The 22326-nt window shown below is 40.1% G+C and overlaps 1 protein-coding gene across 1 annotated transcript in view; it reads left to right on the top strand.

Moving 5' to 3' along the window:
* SOAT1 (sterol O-acyltransferase 1) overlaps window positions 1–22326 on the top strand; it is an 81511-nt gene that overhangs the window by 2079 nt on the left and 57106 nt on the right. The window contains exon 2 of the mRNA XM_072648525.1: window positions 12892–13033. Coding sequence (XP_072504626.1) covers window positions 12901–13033 — 133 coding nt within the window. The 5' untranslated portion in view covers window positions 12892–12900. The remainder of the gene's footprint in view (window positions 1–12891; window positions 13034–22326) is intronic.

The following is a 22326-nucleotide window of genomic DNA, read 5'->3' as shown; positions in this document are numbered from 1 at the left end:
TCAGTTGGTTCAGAGGCAGTTGCTAGAGATGGAAGAATGATTGAGGATGCAGTCTGCTGGATAAAATGCAAGGGATCAAGTGCAAGAAAGGATGGGAGAGATAATATATGAAGGGAATGGGAGAAGAGGGCAATCACATCAAATGGTTTCAATTTTCTTATTAAATTAAGAGGCAAGATCTTCAACTGAGAGGGGAGAGGAGGCATGGGAGGCTTGAGGAAGGAAGGAGTTTCAGAGTAGTTTCTAGGAGGCGAAAGGAAAGAGCCAGTTAAAGAGTAATAAAACAAGCCTTGTTGCATGCAGTGAGGGTCCAGTTGAGGTTGGATAACATGAATTCCTTATTCTTCTAGCCTCCATGGTTGGGAGACTTCAGCTGCATTTTTTTTTTACTCTTTCTTTTAAAATTTATTTTTTTATTCTGTACTTAACCAAAAAGAGCATTTTCACATACAGAATAACAGATAACAGAATAACAGAAAAAGGCATGAAGCCATTATTTGCTTTATACATAGCTTTTTTTTAAATTTTAAAATGTGAACCACACATGTTACTTTCAAGGTTGTCTTGCTTGTTGTCTCATTCCTTCTGAACTTCCTTTTCTAATTCTCTACATTTCTTTTAACTGATTCATTGACCCTCTTTTTTTGCCATCTCTTTGGCAACAGTGTTGCTAGTTCCTCATTCTCCCTTCTAACACCCCCTCCCCATTCCCCCAGTGGAAAAAAAGGAAAAAAAAAGATCCTTGTAACAAATAAGCATAGTCAAGCAAAACACATAGGTCAATCGTAGGAAATTGTCTCATTCTCTTCTGGTGTGCACCACCTCTATGACAGGTGGTGAATAGCTTGCTTAATCATCCATCCTCTAGATTAAATAAATATTTGTGCTCTCTGCAAGGCTTCATAGGTGGGCCCTGGAGATAGACACAAAACTACCCAGCCCCTACTCTGTGAGAACGTTCATTTTACTAGGTGGATACCACATATATACTAAATCCTGTTAATCTGAGGAGGGAAAGGAGGTTTAGTAACTGAGGGCTTCAAGGACAGTTTCTGAGTTGAACTTTGAAAGAAGAAGCAGTCTCTGAAAGGCAGAGGTAAAGAGGGGAATGTATTTCGAGCACCCACAGAAGTGGGAGATGTGGTGTTGAATTTGGGGAACAAATAGTCCAGTTTGACTAGAGTGTACAGTTTATGAAAGTGAAATAAGGCTGGAAATTTAGATTAGAACCGGATTGCAGGAGATTTGAAGTGCTAGATAGATCAATAAAGTATTAAGCTATATGCTAGCGAGGTGCTAAGTGCTTACATAAACCTTAAGGCCTCAGTCCACAAGACATTTACATTTTAGTGGCAGAAGATGCTAAGGGGAGATTAGAAAGAGAAGGTATTGTGTGGTTTGTGTGGTGTGGAGATGGTGGGAAGTGGTCTGGTTCTGGGCAAGATGAGGTAATGACCTTCCAGCCTAGGTGCAGAGTCCAAGGTGTTGGTGGGAAGGGGATGAGGATGATGGCTGGAGTACATTCAGATTGCCTGGCATGGAGATGACAACATGAAAAGCTAATTAGCTAAGCTGATGAGTTTGTATTTTATTCTAGAGGCTGCAGGGAACCACAGAAGATTCTTGTGTAGGGAAGTGATGTGCTAAGATGTGTGCTTTCGAAAGATTATTTTGACAGCTCTCTGGAAGATGGGTGGGAGAAGTAGCCAGGACAACCACCAGGCAATTGTAGTTATCCAGGAGGAGAGTATCAAGGGGGAGGAAACAGTGAACAATATTAAATATTTAGGGGAGGATAAGGAGGTTGTGGACTGAGAAAAGGCCAGTGTCACCAATGACTTTAGAATGAGTTTGATGGAGTGGAGGGGACATAAGCCAAATTGAAATAGTCAGGTAATGGAGTGGATGTTGAGGAAATTTGTCTGTGAAAAGAAGAGAGAGTAGGGATGGCTAACTTTGATGGACTTGTCTCTTCTTAGCAATGTGAAGATCCAAGACAATTCCAAAGGACTCATAATGTAAAATGCTGTCCACATCCAGAAAAAGAACTATGGAGTCTGAATGTAGATTGAAGCATATTATTTGCTCTCTCTCTTTTTTCTCTTTTTTTGTTTTTCTTCTTGTGGCTTCTCCCATTGGTTCTTATTCTTCTAATTCAACATGACTAATGTGAAAATAGGTTCAAAATAAGAATATTATGTAGAGCCTATATCAAATTACATGCCTTCCTGGAGTGGGGAGAGGGGAGAGATGGGGAGAAACTCAAAATCTTATGAAAGTGAATGTTGGAAGCTTAAAATAAATAAATTTAAAAAAAAGAGAGAGCAGAGTTAAGGTTTTTTGTTTGTTTTGCTTGATTTCTTAGCCGTGGGAAATTTGAGCTCATTTGTAGGCATAGAGAAAGTTAAGAGTGTAGAGGGAGAGATTGAAGATGAAAAGAAATAGTAATTCTTGGCAAGAGATTTTGGAGAAGAAATTAGAGTAAGGCTGCATAGGTAGAAGAACTTAGCCTTGGAAAATAGGGCCACGTTTTCCTCTGAGATAGCTGGAGAAGAGGACTGGGTTAAAAACCACAACTTTTAGGGTATGCAAGAGGGAGGTTGAGGGAGTTATTTCTTACTTTAATCTGGGTAAAGGAGGAGTTGAAGTTATCTGCTAAGAAAGAGGGTTTGGGGGACTTGGGAATTGGAAAAAGTCTTTTGATGTTGGTTTTAAAGGTTGTCCTAAAAGAGAAGTTGAAAAAATATTTTGGCAGGACTGTTGGAATAAGTGTGGGTCCTTTGAGGGAAACTCCTTGGAAAATCTTACAAGAATAGTTTTAGGAGACCTAGAGGTCAGAGTATTCTGAAGTTGTTAAGGATATCTAAAGAAAAGAAAAAGAAAAGTTCTGGGGGAGGTGAAAAGGAAGGTCAGATAAAGAAGGATCACTACTTGAAAGGGGAGGAGTGACGCCAATGGACAGTGGAAAGAAGATTGAGTTGCTCAGTTCTTCTTTTCCTTTAGTTTTCTTTGCCAGTAGTCCTTAGGTTGTAAAGAACTATTAGGAAGTAAAAGCCTGGCCTAGATCATCAGGAAGATAAGAGTACCCTAGCTTCCCTTATGACTTCTAGTCGTCAGGCTTAGGGAGCAATTTCTATCCCAGTGTATTGAAAACCAAAAGGTATCAAAGGACTAGAGGATTTTCAAACAGGGAAGAGAATAGATTTTGCTGAATGAGTTTCGCCAATGAGTTTGTCATCTGTTTCTGTCTAGCAGATTTCTTGAAATCTAGAGGGTAATTACTGAACATCTCAAAAAGGAAATCATCTTTATGAAGAAAAAGTATACAAAATTGACTTACCTTTTTTTATGAGGTTATTAGATAAGTACATAAGAGAAATGCTATAAGTATAGTTTACAGAATCATAGAGATTAAATCTAATCTCTTGATGGTCTCAGCTTCTACAGATTCAACTATCATCTCTTTGTAAACGACTCGCATATCTGCATCTCCAGGTCCCATCTTTCTCCAAACTTTGCTTCCATCTCCATCTGGGTGTCCCCATGAGCATTTCAAACTCAAATGTCCAAAATAAAACAGAGTGTCTTTTACCCTACCCTACCCTTGTTTCACACTTCCTTATTTTTAACAAGGGAAGAACTATCCTAGTCACCCAACTTTGCAGCCTATGAATTATTACTTTCACCTATCTCTTCTTTAACCCCACACAGGCATTTGCTAGGTTTGTTGACTGTGCCTCTACATTATTCTTTGCATCTGTTCCCTTCTCTGCTCACTAGGATAGTGGCCACTATCCTAGTTCAGGATCTTGTCTCCCTCTGCTTTCTAATTGATCTCCTTTCATACCATTCTGGGCTCTTACAGTCCTCGTTAGTGAGAGCCTCACCCTAACTGACAGGCTCAGATTCACTATAATGTTTGGGCGATCTCCCTGGCAGTGCGCTGCCTTCTTTATACCACAGCTCCTTCCACCTTCCACCTCTTGATCCCAGCATTGACATTCCTTGATAGGGTTTGTCAATCAATCCGTAAAGATTTATTAAACGTCTACTATGTGCCAGCATTGTCAGTTGCCCCATGACACCACTCATCCTTCCCATCTCTGTATGTATTGTCTTCCCATAATGAAATGTAAGCTTTTCAAGGGCAGGGGTTTGTCTTGTTTTTTTAATTTATATCCATGTATATATATTATGCACTTAGCACACTTTCTGGTGCATGGTAGCTGCTTAAATGCTTAAAAGCTGCTTAAATTTTTATTCATTTTCCACACAGATGCCACTTTCTACAGGAAGTCTCTCTTAATTCTAGTGCCTTCCCTTTATTAACTATTCCTATTTATCATGTATAGAGCTTACTTTGTATGTATTTGTTTGCATGTTATATCGTCTCCCCCATTAGATTGTAAACTTCTTGAGGCAGGGACTCTGTTGCCTCTTTGCATCCCCAGTACTTGGCAGGGGAAGAGGGGGAAGCCTGGCAAATAGCAGGCACTTAATGTTTGTTGATTGGTTGATTCTAAAGTGCTTTCCTTAAGTATAAATGTGATCGTTCCCCTCTGCTCCCATCTCTTTCCCTACCCAAGAAACTTCGGTGGCTCTTCATTGCTTTGGGATAAAATACAAATTTCTGTTTGGCATTTTAGACTTTTCATATCCTGGTTGTGATCTATTTTTACTTTCCCTAGAGGTCCCAAACTCCAGTAAGTGCTGGTCTCCTCTTCAAGTTTCCTCATCTTCTCCCTACTCCCCTTCCCTTTCATATAATATTGTTTCCTGCCTCTGTCTTTGCCCACACTGGAATATTCTTTCTTCTCTCTTGGGATCTCGTTTCCCTTAAGGCTTAACTTAATGTACTATCTACTACAAGAAGCATTTCTGATTCTGAGTTATTAGTGTCTCATTCTCTACCCCTACCCTCAACAAGCTATGCATTTATTTTATATAAATCCTGTTGTTTGTTTATCTGTGAACAGGTTGCATATCCTTGAGTGTGTAAGCTCTTTAAAAGTAGGCTTACTTTTGTATTTCCATCCCTGGCACTATCAGTTAATAAATACTTGTTGATTAAATTAGAAGGGATCTCATCAATCATCTCATTGTACCTGTGCCTTAAAAAGAATCCTCATGAGTATAATTGGTTATTTTTTCAGGGAGTATGGGTAGGATTAAATGGCCAACTGAGATCCCTAATACTCCTAGAATTTTATAATTCCATAAACTATTTCTATTATATAAGATTCAGTGAGATAGTATACGTTCAGCATAGTAACTATTATTATACTCCAACATTTTTATTAGTTATTTAGACAGTAACTTTGTTGACATGCTTATCAGTAATTCACAGTTGATGTGATTAATCAGTCATCCACAAGTTGAGAGGGTGTAGTTAAGATGACTCGGATTAGAAAACCATGGAATTTAGTAAAATGAAATTTGATAGAGTTAAATGTGTCTTTATATTTGGGGCCAAAAAAAATAAATTTCTAAACAAGATGGATGTAGCACAGTTAGTTTAAAAAAGATTTAAAGCCTTTAGTGGACTAAAAGCTCAATGTGATACTATATATACCCAGACTAATGTACTTCACTGCTTTTGGAGAGGCAAAGCATCACTGAAGGAGGAGGCGATAGTCCTCTACTCTGCCCTGGGCAGACTGTATTTGGAGTACTTGTGTAGGATACATGATACTTTCATTAAGTATTCTGTTTTCTCCAGAGAGATAAAACCACTGCGGATCTTCAGGTCACTCTCCTTTTTCCTCGTGAGTTTGGTACTCTAGTCACAATTTTTCTCCCCTCCCCAACTCCTGCCTTTATACTAGGAGACTTTAGCACACACATTGACTTTTCTTTCAAAAAATTTAACCACTCAGCTCCTCAACCTACTCACTTCCCATGAGCTTCTTCTCTACCCCACCTCAGCCACGGATATACCACCTCCATGTTCAAGAAGTCTAAAATCCCCTTATCTGACAATACAATCTATTGGCTTCTCTTCCTTTTCTTTCTCTTACAAAATCCTACTCTTCATCCACACCATGATCTCCAGATGATCTGGCCATCTCCCCTGAGTTAGCCCCTTTTTCCCTGCCTTGATCACTTGATAAATCAACTTCACATTTTCCTCCAGAAGCAGAAGAGATTAAAAGTTATCAAGAATATGCAGAAAAACTATACAAGAAAGATCTTACCATCACAGATAATCAAGATGGTGTGGTTACTGATCTAGAGCCAGATATCCTGGATAATGAAGTCCAGTGAGCCATAGGAAACATTGCTAAGAATAGTGGAGGTGTTTGAATTCCAGCTGAGCTATTTAAAATCCTGAAAGATGATGCTGTTAAAATGCAGCACTCAATATGTCAGCAAATTTGAAAAACTCAACAGTAGTCACTGGGTTGGAAAAGATCAGTTTACATCCAAATCCTAAAGAAGGGCAGTGTGAAAGAATGTTCAAATTACTGATCAGTTGCACTTATTTCACATGCCAAAGTTATACCTAAGATTCTGCAAGCTAAGCTTTAGCAATATAAGAACTGTAGTAGAAGAGTAGACTGAGTTTTCAGAGGGAGAGAAACTAGAGACAAAATTACCAACATTTATTGGATTATGGAGAAAGCAGGGGGCTTCCAGAAAAACATCTACTTCTTCTTCATTGACTAAACTAAAACCTTTTACTATGTAGATCACAACAAAACATGGCAAGTCCTCAGAGATGGAAGTACCAGATCATGTTACTTGTTTCCTGAGGAACCTGTATGTGGGCCAAGAAGCAGTAGTTAGACCTGAACATGGAATTGATTGACTTAACATTGGAAAAGAAGTAGGACAAGGCTGTATATTGTCACCTGTATTTAATTTATATGCAGAGTACATCATGCTAAATGTCAGGCTGTAAGAATCAAAACCTAGAATTAAAGTTCCCAGAAGAAAAAGCAACAATCTCAGATGTACAGATGATACCACTTTTATGGCAGAAAGTGAAGAGAAATTAAAAAACCTCTTAATGAGAGGGAAAGAGGAGAGTGTAAAAAGATGACTTGAAGCTTACTATCAAAAAAACCCCCTAAGACCATGGCAACTGGTCCCATCACTTCCAGGCAAATAGAGGGAGAAGAAATGAAAGCAGCATCAAATTTTATATTCTTAGGCTCAAAGATCACTGCAGACATCGACTTGTGGCCATAAAGTTAAAAGATGCCCCTTCCTTGGATGGAAAACTGGCAAATCTGGACAGTATACTAAAAAGCAGAGACATTATCTTGCCAACAAATGACTAAGCTATAGTTTTTCCAGTAGCAATGTATGGCTGTGAGAGTTGTACTATGAGGAAAGCTGAGTGTCACAGGATCAGCACTTTCAAATTGTACTAAAGAAGACTTGAGAGTCCTTTGGACAGCAAGGAGGTCAAATCAGTCAGTACTTAAAGAAATTAATTCAGGCTATTTACTGAAAGGTCAAATGCTGAAGCTATTTCGTCCATATAATGAGAAGATAGGACCTCTGATGCTGGGAAAGTTTGGAGGCAAAAAGAAAAGGGGACAGCAGAGAAAGAGATGGAACAGATAGCATCATGGAAGCAATGAATATGAACTGGGACAGACTTTGAGAGATCTTGGAAGACAGAAGGGCCTGCCTGCTATGGTCCACGGGGTCACAAAGAGTTGGACACAGCTGAACAACAAGAACATCCCCTCCTTGACGCTACCCTCCCTTTTCTACCACGTCCTCCATCCCTATCCCAGCCCAATCACTTACTTTACTGTATTTCTATTTATAGTCCTTTTATTTATTTGATTTTTAAAATATCTCCTTGTGGAATTCAGTTGATCAAGAGATTTCATGAAATCTCTCCTTTTTTTGAATAATTTCTCTTAGAACCCATGATACAATAGAAAGTAAAATTTTCCCCCTCACCTACATTTTTCCTTCCTTCCTTCCTTCCTTCCTTCCTTCCTTCCTTCCTTCCTTCCTTCCTTCCTCCCTTCCTCCCTTCCTCCCTTCCTCCCTTCCTTCCTTCCTCCCTTCCTTCCTTCTTCCCTTCCTCCCTCCCTTCTCCCCTTCTCCCCTTTGGGGGATATAAACTCTTCATAATTTCTCCCCTTTCCATTTATTTTCCTTTCTTTAATCTGTTTTGCCCTTTGAATACTCCGTCCAGCCCATTTTTCTCCAGGTGAATGCTTGGAAGTCATTACTTCTGTTAAATCTCATCTTTTTTTTTCTTGTTGAATTATACTTCGTAGAATAAATTATTCTTAGGTACAGCCCCTTTCCTTCACCTTTTGATATATTATTTCTGTCTTTGCTTTTAGCAGTTGATGTGAAATTGTATAATCCTGATGGGGATTCCTTGGTATATGATCTGGGTCTTTTGTTTTTGGTACTTCCCCTCCACCCCTCAAGATTTTAGACTTGCCATTCTGGGTATGTTATACCTGGGCTTTCTCTCTGGTGAACTGTGGGTCTTACCAGTCATAGAATTGTAGATTTAGAACTATCTTGTCCAGCTCCCTCATTTTACGGATGAGGAAAGTGAGGCACAAAGTGGAGAAGTGACTTAGGTAGGTAGTTCTTAGTAAATATTTGAGGCAAGATTTGAATTTTGGAGTAGAGGATAGTTGGAAGCAGAGTGTGGAGCTAGTGGAGAGGGTAGCGTTCCAGCACAGGTACTCTGCTGGAATAGATCCTCGTCCCAATCCATGCTTCCCCATTGCGTGCAGTCACGGTATATGTTCTTCTGTAAAGACCTTTGTAGCACATCCTTCCAGTGTGCTAGTGTATGTAGTGTGTGTTACTATTCTCTCATTCCTACCATTTCACTGGCTGACCTGGTTCAGCCAGTCACTACTCTGGTCTCATTTTGTGTGTATTTAACAGTCTCACAGAAGTGTATTGCCTCTTTTAATTCTGAACTTTGATATTCTACTCTTTAACCACAACTCCTTGTCTGTGAACATTTCCCACTCTACCACTCCCTACATCTGGTCTCTAGCTTTATGTAGATCTGTGATTCTTTGACCCCTACCCAGCTAGTATACATGTCAATGATTTACTCTTCCCTTATTCCTGATTTGCTAATCCTAGTCTCTCTCCCCAACCATCTAGTTTCTGTTTCTGGGTTGTTAAATATTATGGACAGGGTCTATTAAACAATGATTTCATCCAGGGGTATATAAAACCTCAGATGGACGCTTCACTATTGACAGTCTTCTTCCCTACTGTTAAATGGTTCTAAGATATTTTCCACAGCTCCTGTTCCAAACTCTTTCTCAGCTTCAACCCCCTACATACATTTCTCTTCCCCTTCCTAAAGTTTATGGTAGAAGAGTTATTTCACTGAAGATTCTCCGCATCATCATCTGTCTTCAGTTATGTCCCTCTGTTAAGAGAATAAGGTTCTTCTACTGGTTACTAATCCTCCAAGATTAGAGCATATTGTGTTTCTATGTAATGAATAATTTTTGCTTTCTGTGTGGGCTAAAACTGAGTCATCTATAAAATGTGATTTAATTTTTACAGGTTAGGAACAGTTGTAGAAAGTCTTCAGTCTACCTCTGCATGTCTCTTCCATTACACAGATAAGGAAAAAGGTTAGAAAACTCTTCCATCGTGTCATTTGCAAAACCATCATCATCATCATCATCATCAACATTTTTATAAAGTTTACATTGTGCCAAGCACTTTATGGCTATTATCTCATTTGATCTTCACAACAGTCTTGGGAGGGAGGTGCTTTTTATCCCTGTTTTACAGATGAGGAAATGGAAGTGCAAACAGATTGAAATGATTTGTTCACAGCTAGTGTCTGAGGCCAGATCTGAACTTGGTTGTCTTTTGACTTCCAGGTCTGTCACTCTAATCTAACCTCTGTACCCTGGCTGCCCATACAGTAATAAATGGTCATAGAATAGTTTTCCTATGCTGACTGAAATTGTAGGATGGTTCCCAAAACGTTTGTGGCCGAATTCTGGGAGCATTTGAACAAAAGAAAAGCATCTGAATTAGTTATGAATTGTAGTAAAATTCCCTTTAAACATCTATATGTAGCTATAATGGGATTTATTCAATATTTTCTTTCTTTTTTTTTTGGTTCAGTATTTTCTTGGGGGCCACATATTTGAAGGTTGTACTGGAGAAGTTGTATGATGAAAATACTTCCTGTGACATCTTGAAAACCAATTATTAGCGACTGTTAATGATCATGTGATTTTCATTTACTAGCGTACTATATGTAGTTGAGTATATAAACTACATATAAGTGTGTGTGTGTGTGTGTGTGTGTGTGTGTGTGTGTGTGTGTGTGTGTGTATATATATATAGTATCTAGTCTGTACTAGGTATTAGGGTTACAAAGACAAAAATTAAACAATACTAACCTCTAGGAGTTTGCTTACATTCATATGGATAAGTATATAAAATATGTGCTAAATGAGTATAAGGTTATGTGTTTTTTTGTTTATTTTTGGTGGGAGGGAGAGACATCCTGGGCACTAACCTGGGAGAATCAGGAAGAGATTCTTATAGGTGCTTGAGCAAACCTTGACCTGGGAACTAGGGATTCTAAGAAGTAAGGTAAAAGGAGAGTATTCCAGGCATGGGAGGTAGTCTTGATAGTCTGTACAACAGTGTGAAATTGGAAAGTATAATGTCCTGTATAGTGAACAAAAAATAGGTTCATTTGGTTGTCATGTGGAGGATGTGGAAGGCATTATTCTGTAACTGTCCAGGTTTATTCTTCTGGGAAATAACATTCATACAGATAAGCAAACAAAACATATGCCAAGTGAATATAAAGTTATATGGGTGTGTGTGTGTGTGTGGTGTGTGTGTGTGTGTGTGTGTGTGTGTGTAGCTCTAACCTGAGGGAATTGGGAAAAAATTTCGCGGGATTTCTGTAGTTAGGAAGTTATTGGTGACTTTAGGGCATTTTCTCACTTCCTATTCACCTCTCAGCTCTTTCTGATTTGACTTCTGCCCATGACAGGGGAAGTAGACACCTCCAGTGCAAATAACTTTTTAACAGGAAAGAGTATAGCTCTAGGGGAGGTGGATTAAGTGAAGGTTTTTGTTTTTGCTTTTTTAAGGAATAGCTGAGTTTTTTGGCTTCTTTGTTTTGCTTGGTGCGCTGAGAAGTGAGTTGCCCAGGGTCACACAGACTTTATATCAGAAGCAGGAATTGAATCCAACTTTCTACTGCGCTGCATTATCTCTTGTACAGTTTTACCGACTATCTCCTTTCATCTCTTAGATGTTAAAGCAAAAGCAGAGCATTATATCCCTCTGTGTGGCACTTTAAGAGGGAACACAATGGGAGCTAGTAGGCACGTGAGGGGGGCTGTCTTGTTCAGGTCCCTTCCCCATTGGGGTACCTTCTATTGACTCTACAAAATCAGATCCACTTTAACCTTGGAGGGGATGACACTACTAGCCGGATAGTGGTACGATCTAAATTTTTATGGAAGCCAGGAGCTCCTAGATCTGGAGAATGAAGAGAGGAGAGCATTCTAGGCTTGGGAATTAGCCAGAGAGCAAACCTAAGAAGGAAAAAAGGACAAGTTAAGGAATAAGGAAAGATCAGGAAAAATGAGAAACTGAGATGGATAAATAGTGAATTAGTAAATGAAATCAGAGGACCTGAAATTAACAGGAGCAAAAGGAAACTTGCTGTTCCCAGTATTACATCCCCACTCTGCCCTGCCATTTTTGGTAGCCGAGTTAGGAGGGCTTGGAAGGGCAAATGTCTTCCCTTAAACAAGAAGAGTTAAAGGGAAATGGCTGCTGAACTTTGGTAGTAAGGAACTGCTAAAGTATAACTAGCTGACAGTCTCCCTGTCTGCATTTGAAACATCCCATAATCCAGGTATTTTGTTTGGAAATAACTCATAGTGTTACGGGCCTGGGCACTGAAAAGTTACCTGACTTGTGTGGGGTTAGATAGCCAGGTTGTGGCAGTGGCCAGACTTGAATTCAGTTTGTCCTGAGGCTGGTTCTCTAGCCACTGCTGTGTTAGTGCCTTACTGTCTGACTGGGTCAGTAACTAGAGTAGGTATGTCTTCTCTATTTAAAAGTTATATATACCTTCCTGTTGGGGGAAAGAACATGGCCACTTGCTGTTTGTTGAGGTTTCTTGGAGTTTGTCATGGCAGCTAGTTGGTACAGTGGATAGTCCATTGAACTGGGAGTCAAGAAGACCTGAATTCAAATCTATCCCCAGACTCTGTCACTCAGGGCAAGTCACTTAACTGCCCTTGGCCTCAGTTTCCCCATCTGTAAAATGGGGATGATAGTAATAGCACCTACCTTCCAGGGCTCTTGTGGAAATCTAATGAGATAATATTGTAAAAACACCACCTGAATGTGTGCTGCTCCATCCTCACTTTCCAAACTTCTCAGTCTACTTCCCTGTGACTCTACACCTTTTGACAGCATGACTATGGTCCCCTTTTGGGGGGCAGCTATGTGGTACAGTGGATAGAGCACCAGTGCAGGAGTCAGGAGGACTTGTTCAAATCTCACCTCAGACACTTGACACTCACTAGCTGTGTGACCTTGGGCAAGTCACTTAACCCCAGTTGCCTCATCCTGGGTCACCTCCAGTCATCCTGATGAATATCTGGTTACTGGATTCAGATGACTCTGGAGGAGAAGTGAGGCTGGTGATCTGCACAGCCCTCCCTCACTCAAAACAAAGTCAAGTGCAAGTCATGTCATCATTTCTCTGATGGCATGGTCTTCTTCACATATGAAGGAGAAACACACACACACACACAAAGTCGATTAAGAGTATTTATATGTAGATGGAAATGACAATGTGTAGGAAGATTTCAGCCAAACATCTGCTCTGTCCAAATGTCAGACTTAATCTCCTCCTTGTCATTTGCATTCTAGTCATCCTACATGATGGTGGGTGAAGAGAAATCTGTGAGAAATCGCTGGCTCACATCCAGAGAAAAAGATGAAGAGAAGAGAAATGCGCGTAAAGAAGAGACTCCACAGACACTGCAGGAGCCCCTTTGGAGGCCAGACAGTGGTGAGTGCATCTCTGTCATTTTGCACTAATAGTTTTGGAATAGAAAACAAGAACATTATCTTAGGGCAGGTCAGCCGTTTTGGGGAGGATTGATGACCATCACCAGTTGTTTCAGAGATTACTCCTTCACACCAGTGTCATAGGTTACTCTCTGGGTTAAATGGTGTGGATAGTTGAATCACTTTTTAAAGTTTAATGACAAATTACTTTCCAGAATGGTTGGCATATTTTCGTATCTGCACAAATAGTGCATTATCTTTCTGTGCCTATCTTTCTTTAGATCCTCCAACATGACCTATTTCTATCTTTGGTCAACTTTGCCTTGCTGTCCTTTTAAGGAACTCTTAAGAATCAGCTCTTTCTTAATGGTGTTTCAAGAATGTGTGTGTTGGGATCAAGGTCCATCCCTAGATGAGTTTTGGCAGAGTCCTAAGAGGGTATCTTTGTGGGATAATGTGTTTTATAATCAGAATTGTTATGCACATTAGAAGTTAATAGATTTTTGTTTTCCTTTTAGTGGATCATCAGGTCAGATTTATTAGTTTTTAAAGGGATCATAGAGGCCATCTAATCCACATTACCCATTTTACACTTGAGGACACCAAGGTCAAGAGAGATTAGGTGATTTGCCCAAAGTCAAACAGATAATTGGCAACATTTGGATGAGAACTCAAGTGATCCAACTCCAGATTGAATAATTTATAGGTTTTGAATATATCCTTTTAAAAAAAATCAAACTAAAAACAGCCATACTGTATAAATTAGGTCCACAAAATGTGGTTAGTTAACTCAAGGTTAGCTAACAGTACAGCATTTGAAAGGAGGACATTGATGCGCTGAGTTGGGAAAAGGAGCCTTGATCAGTTTCCTGTACCCATTTCAACTCCTGTGTATTGTGGCAAGTAGCTCTCCAGTGTGTGATTATGTGGCACTTTACATTGGAGAGGGGGAAAAGGAAGCCCACAAGGCTCACATGTCCAAAAGAGATTTTAAATGCTCACCTTACCAGTCAACTGAACATAGAAGTAGGATATTGTAGACCTTCAAACCTGTGCCCTAAATGGGGAGGTGTGGCGGCTGCTCTGTGGAGGGCTTCCCAGGTTTCCTTTTTGGTCTAGAAAAAAATCTGTCAGAAATGATCCTGTCCTTTCAGGCCTTCCTGGAGGGTGGTTGAATGAATGGAGAAAGCATTAAATACTTACTAGTTATGCCAGGCCCTGTGCTAAGTACTAGGGACACCAATAAAAAGACATTTGCTGTGCTCAGAGAGTTCAAAAGATAATGTAGGGGAACCCATGGAAGGAAATTTGCTTTGGGGAGTCATAGGTGAATGAGGCAGTTGATTGACGCACCCTTTGCAAGAGAAATAGGGGTATTTGTTCTTTTCCACCTCTGTTCTTTGGGATCTGTGAGCACAGTGATTGATTGAGGGGAAATTAAAGTACAAGATTGGATGTTTCCTTTTATACTCAAAGTTAACTAATAAGCAGGATGTGGAGCCATCCTATCTTGGCTGCCAAGTGCTCTGGGACTCTGAATATTTATTAAGTTATCGTTAGGGAAAGAGGGTAAGACTGAACTGGTTTTAGAGGTGAAAGCAAGAAACAATGATCACTTAGAGGATATTGGCCACTTGGCAGGAGGACACTTGAGATATTTTCTCAAGTTGAGATTTTATGGACGTTCCTGTAAGTTTACTTGGGATTCTGTATGTGAATGAATACTACCTTAGACTCCATAGGGGAAAGGAAAATAATCATCAAGTATACCTATAACCTCACTAGAGCAAAAAAAGTCTTAATTATTAATATAGATTTATATCAATGTGTGTGTTCTATAGCAAGTAATAGTACTCACCTCATTTTCATTCCCGAGAGGGAAGGTGACAGAAATTCTGAGAAGCAAACATATACTTCTACGTATTACAAAAACTAGCACTTCTATAATAATTGAAGGTTTTCAAGCACTTTAAATATATTATCTCATTTGATTTTCACAACAACCCTGTGAGGTAGGTGCTGTTATGATTCCTATCTTACAGCTAGAGGACTGAGGGAGAGAGGTTGAGGACCTGCTTAAGATCTCACACATCTGGTGTCTCAACCCTAGTCTTCTTGACTTCAAGGCCAGCACTCTATCCACTGTATCTCCTAGCTGCCTCTTAGACCAGGAAACCGCAAGCCACTAATTGGGGCAATTGTGGTTTTATAGACCCTGTCGCTCACTATGTTTTTGTTGTTATTGACAGTTCTTGGTCTTTCTTTCAGAAGTAGCTTTCTAACTGGGTATTTAAAATTGTGCCAGTCTTGAAGATGCTTCATTTTAAGAATCATTTCTTGCATCAAGCTGTTTTTCTGTCAGTGTTTGGCAAGAGTCCCACATTGACCCTAGTTTGAGGAGTTTATATAGTCCGGAAAAGTAAATTTGATAGAACTTCTTAAATTGTATTTACTTAGAAAACCTTTGGGAAATACGATCCTTTCTGTGTTTTACTATGGTGGACCTTTCTGTGTGGTTACTGGCATAGTCTTCCAAGTGTTTTCAGTTACACTTAAAACTGTTTCTTGCCACCGCTCCCTAAAGTGATTATTGCAGGTTTTCTACTTGATGTATTTTATGGAAGAGACTTTTATAAACAGGGAAGTTTAACAACTCTTTATTATCTCTGTGAAGAATCTAATATTTTATACTGAAAAGTTTCAAAGTTCAAATCAGTTGTAGAGTAGTTTTCTTTACACTTCAATGATCTTGATGAATTAGATTTTAAAGTGGTTTAATCACTTTTTCACTAATTTTAGTACTGATTGATTTTTCTTTTGTTCACTTTGATGCGCCCCCCCCCCCCCCCCCCCCCCGGCATTTCTTATCATGTAGTGTGGATTAGGAATCACCTGCTGGACAATGGCAAGAGCCTCCACTTAAAATCCATCTCTTGTCTCTGCCGCCTGAGTGTCCTTCAGAGGTCCCTGAGTCTCCTTGGGCTTTAGCTTCCTCATTTGTAAAAAGAAGGACTTGGACCAGATGACTTCTGAATTCCCTTTAGCTTTGAGTTTCAGGTCCCTGATTTTCTTGAGTGTTATAATGTTGCAAGCTTTGTGTTTGGGGGGGTCTTTACTTCCCTGAAAAATTACTAGAATTTTAATAGGAAAACTTTTGTGCATACTAATAAAAATACTATAAATAGATTTTGTATCTCTAGCATTAAGATTTTATTTTCCTTTAGGTAGTGTCCATAGGAGTAACTTGCTAAATGTTTAGTATTGTATTTTTAGGTACAACCTCTATATGCTTTGCTATCCTTATAGGCCTACAAGAAACTAAAGACTGTTTTGAAACTGGGTGTGAAGCTGACTAGAAGTGTCACATTAAGACAGAATTATAGAGAAGGGTGAAGCCAAGATGGTAGAATAAAGGAAGGGGACCCGCTTGAGCTCTCCCAAATTCCCCTCCAAACATTAGAATCACACCTAAAAATGAAATCTGGATCGGCAGAACTAATAAAAAGATAAAGTGAAACAGTTTTCCAGCCCAAGACAGCTTAAAGGTTGGCTGGAATGAGAGTGGAGTGCAGGCCATGTCTCAGCAAACCAGCAGCAGCTTTTGGAGCTTTTAACCCACAAATGTTAAGGGGAGTCAGAAAACTGGTCAGAAGGGACCCTTTCACATCACTAGGAACAGGACTCTGTGGATTGTTCATATGTGGATCTGGGTCACAGTCCTAGGTCGGTTTCAGTCTCAGGGCAAGTAGGAGCACTAGCACATCAGAGCTAGCAACAGAAGGAGAAGAGGGGACTCTGGTCACAGTTCTAGGGTAGAAAAAAATGCTTGTGGTTCTGCACAGGCCAGAGCACAGACTAGGAGAGCAGTGACCACACATTCCACCTTAGAAGAATTGAAGACTTACAGATACCCAGAACTAGCTCTGAAAACAGCACAAAATACCTAAACCTTGGGACAGGGCCTCTTCCACTTCTGGAATAGAGTCCAATTTTAGCATAAAGTTAAAAGTCAAGAAATACGCAGGAAAAATGAGCAAACAGCAAAAAAAGAACCTGACCATAGGAAGTTACTATGATGACAGGGAAGATCAAAGCACAAAGCCAGAAGACAACCAGATCAACACTGCTACATTCAAAGTCTCAAAGGAAAATGTGAATTGTACATAAGCCCAACAAGAATTCCTGGAAGAGCTCAAAAAGATTTTTAAAAATCAAGTAAGGGTGGTAGAAGAAAAATTGGGGAATGAGTGATAAAAGAAAATCAAGAAAAAAGAGTCAATATCTTGGTAAAGGGAGGCTCAAAAAATACTGAAGAGAACTTAAAAAAAAAAAAAAAGCATAATTGGCCAAATGGAAAAAAAAGGTACAAAAATTCAGTGAAGGAAGGAACTCCTTAAAAAGTAGAATTGTCCCAAATGAAAAAGGAGGTACAAAGCTCTTTAAAGAAAATAATTCCTTAAAAATTAGAATCGGGCAAGTAGAAGCTAATGACTCCATGAGACATAAAGAAACAATAAAACAAAATCAAATGAATGGAAAAATAGAAGAAAGTGTGAAGTATCTCATTAGAAAAACAACTGACCTGGAAAATAGATTGAGAAGAGATCATTTAATAATTATTGGACTACCTGAAAACGTTGAACAAAAGAAAAAAAGTTTAGAAATCATACTTCAGGAAATTGTTGAGGAAAAATGCCCTGATATCCTGGAACCAAAAGGTAAAATGGAAATCAAAAGAATTCACCCATCATCTCCTGTAAAAAAAATCACAAAAATGAAAATTCCCAGGAATATTATAGCCAAATTCTCAGGTCAAGGAGAAAATACTGCTTATATACAGAAAGAAACAATTCATACATCAAAAAGGACTGGAGGGCTTGGAATATGATATGAGTGGGGGTGGGAGGATCACTAGGATTACAACCAAGAATCACTTACCCAGCAGAAATAAGTGTAATTCTTTAGGGGAGAAAAATTGGACATTTGGTGAAAAGGAGGCTTTCAATCATTCCTGATGAAAAGACCAGAGCTGAAAAGAAAAATTGACTTTCAAATACAAGACTTGAGAAGCCTAAAAAAAGGTAACCAGGAAAGAGAAATCAAAAGGGAATCAACAAGGTTCAGCTGTTTACATTCCTGTGTGGGAAGATGATATGTGTAACTCTTAATATTTTATCATTATTAGGTTATTTAGGAGGAGTATAGATAGAGGTCTCAGGCATGAGTTGACTATGATGGGATTACAAAAAAAAAATTTAAGGGGTGAGAGAGGGATGCATTGGGTAGAATGGGGTAAAATATTTCACATAAAAGAGGTGCAAAAGAGCTTTTACAGTGGAGGAGAAGATGGGGGTAGGGTAATACTTAAACCTCACTGTCATCAGAATTGGCTCAAAGAGAGAACAATACACTCAGTTGGGTGTGGAAGTCTATCTTACCTTGTGATGGAATACTGTTGTGCTATAAGAAATGATGAACCAAGATGCTTACAGAAAAAAAAAAAACCTGGACTTAAATGAACTGATGTAAAGTGAAGTAAGTGAGGAGAACATTGCACATAGTTACAGCAATATTGTATGATGATCAGCTGTGAATGACTTAGCTCATCTCAGCAATACAGTGATCAGGACAATTCCAAACAACTTGATAAATACTATCCACCTCTAGAGAAAAAACTGATGAAGTCTGAATGCAGATCAAAACATAGTTTTTTCTTTTTTTTGTCTGTGTTTTCTTAAAGCATTCTTCTCCTCATTGGCTTTTTTTTTTTTAATTTGTTTATTTAACTTTTAACATTTTAACAAAATGTTGGGTTACAAATTTTCTCCCCTTTTATCCCTTCTCCCCCCCCAAACACCAAGCATTCTAATTGCCCCTATGACTAATCTGCTCTCTCTTCTATCATCCCTCTCTGCCCTTGTCTCCATCTTCTCTTTTGTCCTGTAGGGCCAGATAACTTTCTGTACCCCTTTACCTGTATTTCTTATTTCCTGGTGGTAAGAACATTACTTGACAGTTGATCCTAACACTTTGAGTTCCAACTTCTTTACCTCCCTCCCTCCCCACCCCTTCCTTTTGGAAGGCAAGCAATTCAATATAGGCCATATCTGTGTAGTTTTGCAAATGACTTCCATAAGAGTTGTGTTGTATAAGACTAACTATATTTCTCTCCATCCTATCCTGTCCCCCATTACTTCTATTCTCTTTTGATCCTATCCCTCCCCATGAGTGTCGACCTCAAATTGCTCCCTCCTCCCCATGACCTCCCTTCCATCATCCCCCCCACGCTGCTTATCCCCTTATCCCCCACTTTCCTGTATTGTGATATAGGTTTTCCTACCAAAATGAGGGTGCATTTTATTCTTTCCTTTAGTGGAATGTGATGAGAGTAAACTTCATGTTTTTCTCTCACCTCCCCTCTTTATCCCTCCACTAATAAGTCTTTTGCTTGCCTCTTTTATGAGAGATAATTTGCCCCATTCCATTTCTCCCTTTCTCCTCCCAATATATTTCTCTCTCACTGCTTGATTTCATTTTTTTAAGATATGATCCCATCCTCTTCAGTGCACTCTGTCTCTATGTGTGTGTGCGTGTGTGCATGTGTGTGTGTGTAATCCCACCCAGTACCCAGATACTGAAAAGTTTCAGCAGTTACAAATATTGTCTTTCCATGTAGGAATGTAAACAGTTCAACTTTAGTAAGTCCCTTATGACTTCTCTTTGCTGTTCACCTTTTCATACTTCTCTTCATTCTTGTGTTTGAAAGTCAAATTTTCTTTTCAGCTCTGGTCTTTTCATCAAGAATGCTTGAAAATCCTCTGTTTCATTGAAAGACCATTTTTTCCCCTGAAGTATTATACTCAGTTTTGCTGGGTAGGTGATTCTTGGTTTTAGTCCTAGTTCCTTTGACTTCTGGAATATCCTATTCCATGCCCTTCAATCCCTCAATGTAGAAGCTGCTAGATCTTGTGTTATCCTGATTGTATTTCCACAATACTTGAATTGTTTCTTTCTAGCTGCTTGCAATATTTTCTCCTTGACCTGGGAACTCTGGAATTTGGCCACAATGTTCCTAGGAGTTTCTCTTTTTGGATCTCTTTCAGGTGGTGTTCTGTGGATTCCTTGAATATTTATTTTGCCCTCTGGTTCTAGAATCTCAGGGCAGTTTTCCTTGATAATTTCATGAAAGATGATGTCTAGGCTGTTTTTTTGATCATGGCTTTCAGGTAGTCCCAAAATTTTTAAATTGCCTCTCCTGGATCTATTTTCCAGGTCAGTTGTTTTTCCAATGAGATATTTCACATTATCTTCCATTTTTTCATTCTTTTGGTTTTGTTTTGTGATTTCTTAGTTTCTCATAAAGTCATTAGCCTCCATCTGTTCCATTCTAATTTTGAAAGAACTATTTTCTTCAGTGAGCTTTTGAATCTCCTTTTCCATTTGGCTGATTCTGCTTTTGAAAGCATTCTTCTCCTCATTGGCTTTTTGAACCTCTTTTGCCAATTGAGTTAGCCTATTTTTCAAGGTGTTATTTTCTTCAACATTTTTTTGGGTGTCCTTTAGCAGGGTGCTGACCTGCTGTTCGTGCTTTGACTTCATGTCTCTCGTTTCTCTTCCCAGTTTTTCCTCCACCTCTCTAACTTGATTTTCAAAATTCTTTTTGAGCTCTTCCATGGCCTGAGCCCATTGGGTGGGCTGGGACACAGAAGCCTTGATTTCTGTGTCTTTGCCTGATGGTAAGCATTGTTCTTCCTCATCAGAAAGGAAGGGAGGAAATGCCTGTTCACCAAGAAAGTAACCTTCTATAGTCTTATTTCTTTTCCCTTTTCTGGGCATTTTCCCAGCCAGTGACTTGACCTCTGAATATTCTCCTCACACCCACCTTGCCTCCTGATCCTCCCAGCCAGCGCTTGGGGTCTGAGATTCAAATGCTGCTCCCCAGCCTTGGGGCTTCGGCAGGAGCAGGGCTGCTATTCAGTGTGAGATTAAGTTCAGGTGCTCAGGTGGGGGCAGGGCCACCTCTCAGGCTCAGTTCCCTCAGGGGGTTTATGCAGAGACCTTCAACAATGGATCCAGGCTCCTGCCTGCTTGGGGAGCCCTGGTCTGCCGCTGCCTCAGCTTCTGCCTCCCGAGGGGGCCTGAGTTATGGGGGCACCCCACTCCCCTCTTGACCCACCAAAGAGACCCTCTCACTGACCCCCGTCACCTGTGGGTGGAGGGACCTGCGCGGCCGCTGGAGATCCTGTCCCTGAAGCCTGCTTGGATCTGTTCCTCTCGGTGCCGTGGCCGCGGCAGGGCTGGGCTGGGCTCCGCGTCCACAGTGCAACGGACCTTTTGCGAGAGGTTTGCAGGTCCCTCTGGAACAGAAATCTCCTTCGCTCCACTGTTCTGTGGCCTCACTGCTCCAGAATTCGCCGTGAGTTACTTTATACGGATGTTCTATGGGTTGTGGGTTTGGAGCTATGTGTATGTGCATCTTTGTACTCTACCGTCTTGGCTCCCCCCCCCCCCCCCCCCCCCCATTGGCTTTTTGAACCTCTTTTGCCAGTTGAGTTAGCCTATTTTTAAAGGTGTTATTTTCTTCAGCATTTTTTGGGTCTCCTTCAGCGAGCTGTTGACTTGCTTTTCATGATTTTCTTGCATCTCTCTCATTTGTCTTCCCAATTTTTCCACCACCTCTCTTACTTGATTTTTAAAATCTTTTTTGAGTTCTTCCATGGCCAGAGACCATTGCATATTTATTTTGGATGTTTGGGATACAGAAGCCTTGACTTTTATGGCTTTCCCTGATGGTAAGCATTGTTCTTCCTCATCCAAAAGGATGGGAGAAGATATCTGTTCACCAAGAAAGTAACCTTCTGTAGTCTTATTTTTCCCCTTTTTGGGGGCATTTTCCCAACCAGTTCCTTGACTTTTGGGTCCTTTGTCAAGAGTCGGGTATATTCTGGGGACCTGTAAGATCTCAGTTCCTCCAGGGTGGCACAGTCAAAGGAGAGAAGTTTATTCCTCAATCCCTGCCACACCAGCACTCCTCCTTACCCCAGGACCATGTTGAGGGCTGAGATTCAGATCAGCTGCTGAATTCCCCCAGGGATTTTAAGCTGAGGGCTCCAACAATGGAAGCTGGCTGCTGCCTGCAGTGGTCACCACAGCTGCCACTGCCTGGGGCTGGGGCTAAGGGGAGGACCCTACTCCCTTGTCACTGAGGTGAAGAAACCCTTTCACTGACCTTTGAAGCTTTATTTGGCGCTTGTGGGTTGAGGGATCTGAGAACCTCTGCTGCTGCTGGGGATT

This window comes from Notamacropus eugenii, chromosome 2, assembly GCF_028372415.1.
Source record: "Notamacropus eugenii isolate mMacEug1 chromosome 2, mMacEug1.pri_v2, whole genome shotgun sequence".
Taxonomy (NCBI): Eukaryota; Metazoa; Chordata; class Mammalia; order Diprotodontia; family Macropodidae; genus Notamacropus; species Notamacropus eugenii.
This window is presented reverse-complemented; position numbering and strand designations above follow the sequence as displayed.